This window comes from Syzygium oleosum, unplaced genomic scaffold (genome assembly GCF_021117445.2).
Source record: "Syzygium oleosum isolate NSW1041296 unplaced genomic scaffold, Sole_v2.1 Sole_v2.12, whole genome shotgun sequence".
Lineage (NCBI taxonomy): Eukaryota > Viridiplantae > Streptophyta > Magnoliopsida > Myrtales > Myrtaceae > Syzygium > Syzygium oleosum.
Genome location: NW_026607496.1, coordinates 773685 through 783550, shown reverse-complemented (window position 1 = coordinate 783550; position 9866 = coordinate 773685). Strand labels below are relative to the sequence as shown.

General features: G+C 40.7%; 1 protein-coding gene across 1 annotated transcript; it reads left to right on the top strand.

Moving 5' to 3' along the window:
* Nucleotides 1-303: 303 nt before the first annotated feature.
* LOC115665035 (MLO-like protein 13) lies at nucleotides 304-7273 on the top strand. The gene is made up of 14 exons (XM_056316630.1): nucleotides 304-429; nucleotides 545-602; nucleotides 709-929; nucleotides 1232-1348; nucleotides 1661-1727; nucleotides 1873-1940; nucleotides 2029-2157; nucleotides 5076-5164; nucleotides 5608-5657; nucleotides 6199-6239; nucleotides 6346-6582; nucleotides 6687-6754; nucleotides 6870-6933; nucleotides 7055-7273. The coding sequence occupies exons 1-14, from the start codon at nucleotides 304-306 to the stop codon at nucleotides 7271-7273; spliced, it is 1554 nt and encodes a 517-aa protein (XP_056172605.1).
* The last annotated feature ends 2593 nt before the right edge of the window (nucleotides 7274-9866 follow it).

Here is a 9866-nt window from a genome sequence, read left to right as displayed (position 1 = left end):
GTTTTGTCCAGTAAAACGAAAAGGAAATCGTGGATGTGTGTGTGAACATCGTGTAAGCATTTTCTTGTGCATCATTCGATATATATACGAGGATGCAAACGAGAGGCAATAAAAACACGCAGAGAGAGAGAGAGAGAGAGAGAGAGAGAGAGAGAGAGAGAGAGAGAGAGAGAGAGAGAGAGAGAGAGAGAGAGAGAGAGAGAGAGAGAGAGAGAGAGAGAGAAAGAGAGAGAGAGAGAGAGAGAGAGAGAGAGAGAGAGAGAGAGAGAGAGAGAGAGAGAGAGAGAGAGAGAGAGAGAGAGAATGGCCGATGCAGGAGGAGCCGAGATATCGTTAGAGTTCACACCGTCGTGGGTGGTGGCTCTAGTTTGCTTCTTCATAGTCTTGATTTCTATCCTTGTTGATAGATTTCTTCTTTGCGCTGGCCAGGTGATGACTCTTGCTACCTAAGTTCTGAGAGTATCGACCTCTCCTAAAGTCTAACTCCGACATGTCGATCGCAATGCCTACTATTCTCTAACTCAAGTTTCCTTGCCGAATGCAGCTTTTGCAGAAGCGCAAAAAGTGGCCACTCGTCGGCGCCTTACAGAAGATCAAAGAAGGTGAGGGATCGTTTTTTTCTCTTTTTTTTTTTTGGACTATGTACAATGCTAATGTGCATGCATGTGAATTCTTTCCTTTGGTTTTTTGGGTACGACGACGATGCAGAGTTGATGCTACTGGGTTTCATATCGCTGCTCTTAGCGGTGTTCCAAACTAGAATAGGGAAGATTTGCATATCGGAGCGACTCGCCAACTCCTGGCTTCCTTGCAAGAAGCCCAATTCTTCTTCCACTGTCGCCAGTTTCACTACTAGTTCCTTTGCTTCCAGCGGAGCAAGAGGACGCCGCCTCCTCGCTGAAGCTTCTGATACCTACTGCAGTAAAAGTGTAATTTTACCAAAGCTGCTGCTGCTTCTTCTCCTTCTTCTTCTATAAATATAGAGATTTTAACACTACAAAGGTTAGTTTAAAAGATTGATATACACAATTATATTGTAAACTGTAAACAGATATTAAAATAAGAGGATAGTGTTTTGTGACCCTTGAAGAGTTTATCATATCATTTAGGTTAATAACAATTTTCTATACAAGTCCTTGCTCATCTCCGGTGTTAAGAGAGATCTGAAGACTACGACGAATTGATACAATCTCTCACGGCGAATATTTGGTGCCACCGTCTTTTTTTCCAGGGGAAGGTGCCATTGTTGTCTGTTGAAGCACTCCATCACCTGGACATTTTCATATTTGTCCTAGCTACGTTTCACGTAGTCCTCTGTGCGCTCAAAGTAGTCCTTGGATATGCTAAGGTATGGTGTGCTATGACATTGTTGTCACTTCAACTATTTCTTTCCGTTACTTCTGCTTACAACTTTCCCTCCATATTTAAGAAGAAAAATATACCGTACTTGAGTTTCGAAAAAACGTAAAAAGACCATATGTGATTCCTCGTGTATATTATTTGATATTTCAATAGGTTTCAAGTGCTTCGAGTCCTTTTTTTTTTTTGAATTTTTCAATTTTAAAAAAGTCAAAAGTAAAACTCATCCAAAGTAGGAAAATCTCTAGAAAATTAGAGGTATGTCAAAAGTAACATAATTTTTGTCCTTCCATGCTGTTAGATACGTCAATTGAGCAAGTTGGAGGAACATGATGTAGGGAGCACGCATTATGATACGCTGAAAAGAGGTAATGTTGGCGAATTCATCCTGCTCAAGCAATGCCGTAAAAGGGAGGCGAGGATGAGTGATCTCACTCACTAAAAGTTCTTTTTCCAGTCTCCAAAATTTTTTCTAATCTGATTGTGGAACTTCTATTCTGTGTGCATCTGCAGTATTCACGGAGAAGCGGCGTCATTATAACAACCGACGCCACAGCGAATCAGCTGTACCAGGCTGGGTGGTAAGTCATTGAGTTTCTTAAAGTTCCCCACGACTGGAAATTTGTCCCGTAATAGTTATGGAATGCGATATTTATGATTACCTGGAAGGAAGAGTTCTTCGATCTGAGACCCAACATTGACTTACATTTTCCTCTTCAGCAGATATCATTTTTCAAGCAGTTTTATCCTTCTGTGACCGAGTTTGAGTACATCGCTCTTCGCCTGAACTTCATGGTGGTACGTATTGGACATTCTTATTCGGAAATTCAGTTTTGGTTGATGCCGAAGCGCGATAGAAATTAGGCTAAACAGAAGAATCGAAACAATAACGAGGAACAAACTGTTCTCTCAATCGATTAACAATCGATAAGTGTTCAAAACATTCAAAAACTACTGCCTCCCAAAACTCTAAAAAAGAGTTTATAAAGGGTGTTAACCCTAATGACAAAAAAAATGCAAAAAATACAAAACTACCCTTAATTCGAGAATTACTAAAATAATTAAAAAAACTATCTAAACGACCCCGAATCACAAAAATCCATCGTTAGTCGTAGCCAAAGGGTACGAGTATTGATCAGCACGCCGTTTCGCTTCAGCCGACCAAATTTGAGCTCAATCCGACATCGTTGACTTCAAGCCCGCTGATTCGTCTAGTCGTATAACGGGTCCACTGGTCCCCTAGGTGCATCATCCTCCCCTGCTATAGAAAGATTCATCCTCGAATCTGCTTCGTCTTCATTGTCGTCAATCTCTTCAGGGTCTTCTTCCTCTTCAGTGTAGTAAGGTGACAAATCTGCTACATTAAAAGTTCCAGAAACATTGTGCTCACCCGGCAACCCAGGTGGCAACTCTTCCAGTACGACATCAGCAAACTCCTCAAGCAAGGGCATAATTTGGGTAGGAATTTCGGGACTGTCAGAATTCCGCTCCATCACTACAATGGCAAAAAGCCCAGGCGCGTTCATTGCCTCTTCTTGAAATTCTGACCTGGACATCAGATTATTCTTCACTTCCTTTCTCAAATCTGAAGGACCTAGGGTAATGGTTCAGCCATCTTTCTTGAAGGTATAGGTATTTCTGAAACTATCATGCCGTGTCTTTCTGTCAAACTGCCACGGCCTCCCCAATAAAATATGGCAAGCATCCATTGGGACTACATCACACCACACCTCATCGATGTAATTTTTTCCAATCGAAAATTGCATAAGACACCTTTTGCTCACCTTCACCTCGTTCCCTTTTCTAAGCCACGACAGCTTGTATGGTTGAGGATGATCTTCTGTTTTCAACCCCAACTTTTCCACCATAGTCGTGGACACCACATTCTCGCAACTCCCACCATCTATTATCATGCTGCATACTTTTCCTCTATTAGTGCACTTAGTATGAAAAATATTATGTCTAAGCCACGATTCATCATCTGCTACAGCAACATTTAATATTCTTCTAACGACTAGGGACTCACCAGAATCAGCATAGATAATCACTTCCTGTTCTGCATCCGCATACTCTTCTTCGCCTTCAGATTCATCATAAACTGAACCTTCATCAAAGACTGGATTATCAACAAACGTCACAATCTGTCGGTTCAGACAATCAGCAGCAAAATGCCCGAATCCCTGACACTTGAAACACCGCTTGGCTGCAGTTCGTCCCCTACTAGTTCCAGCACTACTCTGCCCCTCCTTGGATGCAGGTTTAGAACTCGTATCCTTAACTGCGACTGGTGTCGAATTTACTGCAGATGTTCTCGCTTTTCCTTGGGATTCTTTATCTGACCACTTGGAACTGCTGCATGACCACTTAGAATTACTGCTCTTTCTTTTAAACTGCCCCTCCACCTTTAGGGCTAGTCTGCACACATCCTCATATGTCCAATACTGCTGTAATTGGACAACATCAGAGATCTCATATCGCAGCCCTGCCAGATATCGTGCAATCGTCTGCTCGTCTTCCTCCGCCACATCACAACGCATCCACAAGCGATCAAATTCTTCTGTAAATTTCTCAACTGTTTTATCACCTTGCTTGACGTTATGATACTCGATAAACGCCTCTTGCCTATAATGGGTAGGCAAAATTTTTTTCTGCAATAACTTTTTCATCTTCTCCCAGCGATCCACCTTCGGTTTCCCCTCTCTAGCGCGTTGCTTTTTCACGTGTTCCCACCAAATCGAAGCATGTTTTCGCAGCCTAATAGCTACTAACTTCACTTTTTGCCCCTCAGTTAGGTCTTTAAGATCAAAAATCCGTTCTACCGTATGCAACCAATCAATAAACTCATCAGGATGAGCCTTACCATTAAACTCGGGAATCTCGATCTTCATTCCGAAATTTTGAGAAGAGCGCTGATTTTCAGGTCGTACTCCTCGATTCCGCCCTTGGTTCAGAACCCCAAAAGGGTTTACGTCCTCCTCTTCATCATCGGATGGATCCTCAGATTCTGCTTCTTCTTCGGATTGAATGCCCAGCCTCGCCTCCGCAAGTTGTCGCTCCAAATCCTGGATTTGTCTTCTCTGTTCTTCAATTTCTACGTCTCGCAGATCTCTTAAACGTGGTTGGTCGTCTGCTTCAAGAACTTCTCCACGCCCCCGGCCACCACGAGCCCGCCGTCCACGACTGCGATTCTGTTCAGCCATTGATTCAAGCAACCTGTGCTCTGATACCAATTGATGCCGAAACGCGATAGAAATTAGGCTAAACAGAAGAATCGAAACAATAACGAGGAACAAACTGTTCTCTCAATCGATTAACAATCGATAAGTTTTCAAAACATCCAAAAACTACTGCCTCCCAATACCCTAAAAACGAGTTTATAAAGGGTGTTAACCCTAATGACAAAAAAAACGCAAAAATACAAAAATACCCTTAATTCGAGAATTACTAAAATAATTAAAAAAAAAACCATCTAAACGACCCCGAATCGCGAAAATCCATCGTTAATAGTAGCCAAAGGCTACGCGTATTGATCAGCACGCCGTTTCGTTTCAGCCGACCAAATTTGAGCTCAATCCGACATCGTTGACTTCAAGCCCGCCGGTTCGTCCAATCGCATAACGGGTCCGCCGGTCCCCTAGGTGCATCATTAGTCCTCGTATGCATCATATTTTGCCTTGAAATGGTTCAATAAGTTCAAATTTCTGTCATGTCCGCAGGCACATGATTTGAAAGATCCGAAGAAAGATTTTCAGAAGTACATAATTGGGGCCGTGAAGAAGGATTTTGAGAAAATGGTTGGAATCAGGTGGATAGATAACCGTTTTATACAAAGCTATTTAATTGGATGTTGCCATGATGAGGGCTTGGTGATCAACGAATAGAACAGAAAGGAATGAAATGAGAGAGAAGAAATTTTTTTTTTTCTCTTTACAAGAAAGAACTCATTTTGCTAGGATGAAATAATGAGTCGCTGGTTTTACTCGCCCCGCTCCACATGACACAGGATAGATCTCTATTGCAGCATGTTGAATTACTCATCCTCATCTAAAGGCAATACATATGGCTGATTAATTTGTCAACTATTAATAGGAGAATGTTATTGAGTAATCCAATCTTTCTTTCTACGACACTACTAAATTCATGAAAAACAAAACATTATGACTTTTCCACGAAAATAGTACTTCAAATATCAGAGAATGTTTAGTTCTTCTTCAGGCATACTGATTTGCATTTTTATCATCATCGCAGTTGGTACTTGTGGTTATGCGCAGTAATATTTTTGCTCGTGAATGTAGCTGGTGAGTGACTTAAGCACATAAATTTATAATTATTCTGCATTTTAACATTAGCGGTAACTACAGAGTTGGTTACTAGCATAGAGCAAAAATTTTAGGGAAATCAACTCAGGTCGAGTGCTAGTAAAGGACACAATACCCGGATCACATGGTCTTCCTCGAGGATGGTGATGACTTAAGGACATGAACATTCCGGTACTAATGGAGCTAAAATGATCGATTCTTACTACGCCTAGAGTTAGCCTAATCCGCATTGAAATATATCGTAGACGAACGAAAGGAAAAATGCCTTCCATGATACAGTGTTTATCTTAAGGCAAATTGCCACTAAGGATGAGCAAATCATTAGTAGTGACACTGAAAAAATTGCTTTGGATCTTAACATTATTGGACAGTTAGTCTTCCTATTCAAAACCTGGAATATGCATGTCCAATTGGTCTCTGTCTTCTTCTTTTTTTTTTCCTTTGAGATAACTAATAAGGTTGTATCATTTAGAAGAGAGGCATCCTTATTCCAATCCATTTCTGGGTACAATTGTTGCAGGATGGCATGCGTACTTTTGGATATCTTTCATTCCGTTTACTGTAAGTAGTGATAAAAACTCCCTTCCTAAGTCCTTATGTGTGGCAAATTCCAAATGATTCATGATGAAAAAAGAAGATGAGAGGGGTTCTTGCTAATTCTGTGCAGCTTTTGCTCATCGTCGGCACCAAATTGGAGCATATGATAACACAACTAGCCAAAGAGGTTGCCAAAAAGCATTCACGAAATGAAAATAACTCTCCTACCAAAGAATGTGCAAAGGAGTTGGTTGTTCAATTTTCAGATGACAAGTTTTGGTTCGGTAGGCCTCATCTCGTCCGCAACCTGATTCACATCGTGCTATTCGAGAACTCTTTGGAGCTTGCTTTCTTCTTCTTTATATTGGTGAGTATAAATAACTCAAATTGTCATTATCATTAGTAATGTTCAGCTAAGTTTCTAGCATATGGCGAAAATCCCAACTAATGTGCCATCGTATCTCTATGCAGTTCCAATATGACTTTCACTCCTGCGTTATGGGAAAGGTTGGTTTTGTCGTCCCAAGGATAGCAATTGGGTAAGACCTGTTGCTCATGTCATTTATATCATAGTCCTGTAATCTGTGTTGTATATCGTAAACAGTCGAGGCCTCACAATCAATTTCACACATGTGGCATTTGTCGCTCTCTCAGAGTGTTTGTCCAGTTCATGTGCATCTTCAGAACATTACCACTATACGCAATTATGAAGTCACAGGTGAGTTGAACTTTACACCCTACTATGCTCTCAAGATTTGGAAGTTCTTTGTTTTTTTCCTCTCTTCGAGTTTAAATCACACGACTGAAGATGCAAAGTTCATTTTATTTGTCTCATTAAGATGCATCCGAAGGAGAATCAATCAGATGAAGAGGAAGATATGTGGATTGTGACCAGGATTTCGAAGTGGATCGATGACAGAAAGAATTCAATATTAACAAAGGTGGCCACAAATACTGAATCGACCCAAACCGGTTCGAGAGAGGGATCTACTGGAGATGAGATAACAGAATCCAGTGACATGAATGCGATAGGAGACATTGAAGCGCAAAATAGATAACCAAGCCTGCACCAACTTTAGTTGTTTTTTTTTTCTTATCGTGATATGTACTTGTGACGAGAGCTCAAGTCTTGCTGCGCAATAATTCTTTCCTCTTCATTAGTGCAGCTTCTTATATCTGAGCATCTGCTTCTTAGAGAGAGAGAGAGAGAGAGAGAGAGAGAGAGAGAGAGAGAGAGAGAGAGAGAGAGAGGACAACAATATGATATAGGGTTTTGGTAAAATGAAAGTCTTTGGACCATTGTGAGAGTAACGTCATGTTGTGAGTTACATATTCTCGAAGGACTGGACTCCACAACGAATTATTATTATTTGTTATTTATTTTTTGTGGTCCATAACAAGTTATTAATTTCATAGTGGATTAAGGGCAATCACTTAATCATTCTCCATGATATAAGAGACATTTACGTCCTGGCAATCGTCCGAAAAGAAAGAGACAACCTCCGAGTCCTCACACGACAGAAGGGCAGTGCAAAGACAAACAGAAAACGGATCCTTTTGGAAAACACAAGCGAAAGAGATTATGCCAATGAAAAAGGTGAAACAAGCGACTTATTCGTGGGAAACCAAGGCCACCTGTGTCCCGACATTGCGACTACAAAACAGCCTGACCAGAGTTGCCAGACCGTTTTCGAGCCCTTGGGCAATGTCTTCCACATAGATAGTCGTTCCCTCTTTGAGCTGAGGCAAAACCATATCCGGGAACGTTGGATAGAGATGATAATAGTCAAGCACATTGAAAACCTTCCATTCCAACCCGCCTCAGCATAATATCGATCAAGTTGTGTACACCTTCGTGGCAGCTCAAGGTTGTACTACGAGATCATTCCACATGCCGCAGATTCAACCATGAAACATCAGATTGCGTAGCACCGCATCCAACATCTTTCCCCTGACATTTTCATCATAGATGTCGATCCCCGAGGGAAGTACCTAAAGAATTCAAGATGGGAATTTGAACTCAAGTCGGCTTCACATATGTAACAGTGGTTAGTTCGCTCAATCATAATTAATGCGTTCCTAAACCTTTTTTGAAGCACATTAGTTCATAACTACAGAAAATACAACTGAGTGAAAGGGCATATACTCATCTGAACTGTTGTACCTCGTCGTTAGTGAAATTTATAAATTGTCAGAGTAAGTTAGAAAATGCAAGAAAAGGTTGGCAGCCGATGCGAAGCGGGCCACTGATCATGATACCAACCAACACGACCAATGCGTGAAACTCGACAGGTCCTCAACTTGAGAAGCTTCAATTAATTCGGCCACGCTTTTCATCATCCATATAGTCAAGTCAACTGCCTCCCCCTCGGGAGATTCACAGCTCACTATCAATTCCCCAAAACTACATTGACTATTGATAGTTGACCAATTATTATATTATTTGGTCGACTATTTAAGTACTCCCCAGCAAACGATTCCTGTAACAGATTCAATGAGACCGAACCTTATGCGCTCCATGTGATGAATTGGCGGTCCGTTCCGTATAGTCACAATTGTACTTTATCATAACTACGTGGTGGTGATGCGTGCTGTAATATTTGTACTTGACAATGCGTGTTTTGAAGGTGCAATACCTTGAAATCGAGTGAGATGGCTTCTCAGCAGTTGCAGGGTAATGCACCCTGGTGGTGTTGCAGTGGTCACACGTGTTCCAAATAACTTACAAAAGCGGAAATACCCTTTCTTTCTTTTTTTATAACTACAATGACTGTGTAGAAGCTGTACCAAATAATCTCTAAATACTCATCAAAGAGTGACATCTTATCAAGTGTCGTGATTCTCAGACTTTTCATCTTAGTTGATGTGGTAAAAAAGTTGTCCAGGGTCCCATTTTAATTGTGTTCTTCTTTGATAGAGCTATAACTGCTTGTATATTTGTAAGTCTTTTTTGTTGATATTTTATCGTACATTTCTAAGTTTTATTATCTAGCTCTTCTTTTAATCTTCTGTTTAGGTCAGAGAGCACGAGAAAGATGGAGGCAAGACTATTGCTGGCATCGATGGCGACATTTGCATATTCTCTCTGCTTTAAGTTAGCGGACAAGAACCATCTCTTTCAGAGAGTTCTTTTATACACCTCTTTGTTTGAGTAGGAGTTGACAAGAATAAGATAAGAGCAATAGATCCGCAAAAAAATGCTGCTATAAATTCTTTTATCGTAATAAAGACCAAAAAAATTTGTAAAGCAATAATTTGTGAGCATTATTTTTTGGTGCCTCATATAGTTTTTTTTTCTGTGACGAATTAAAAAATTAATAAGCAATGTAGAATCGAGGAAAACACACCAGTGCATGCTCAAAAGTAATATACAACAAACCTCGTTCATACCTCGTGTTAGAGGGTTAATCATAATAATAGTTTCGATTAGACAAAATGTTGTTTTTCTCTTGTTAGGTGATAAGATTGAAGTCAACGCGAGGTACGTGTTTACCAAGACAAAACTCCCTCCACCAGATGAGCTTGTATGATAATTGCAGTTTCTTTGAGCCAGCGGAAGAACAAGTCACCAGATGCGTGAAAATGTACCATATGAGAATTCGAAGGCGGAGCATTTAGAGAGAGAGAGAGAGAGAGAGAGAGAGAGAGAGA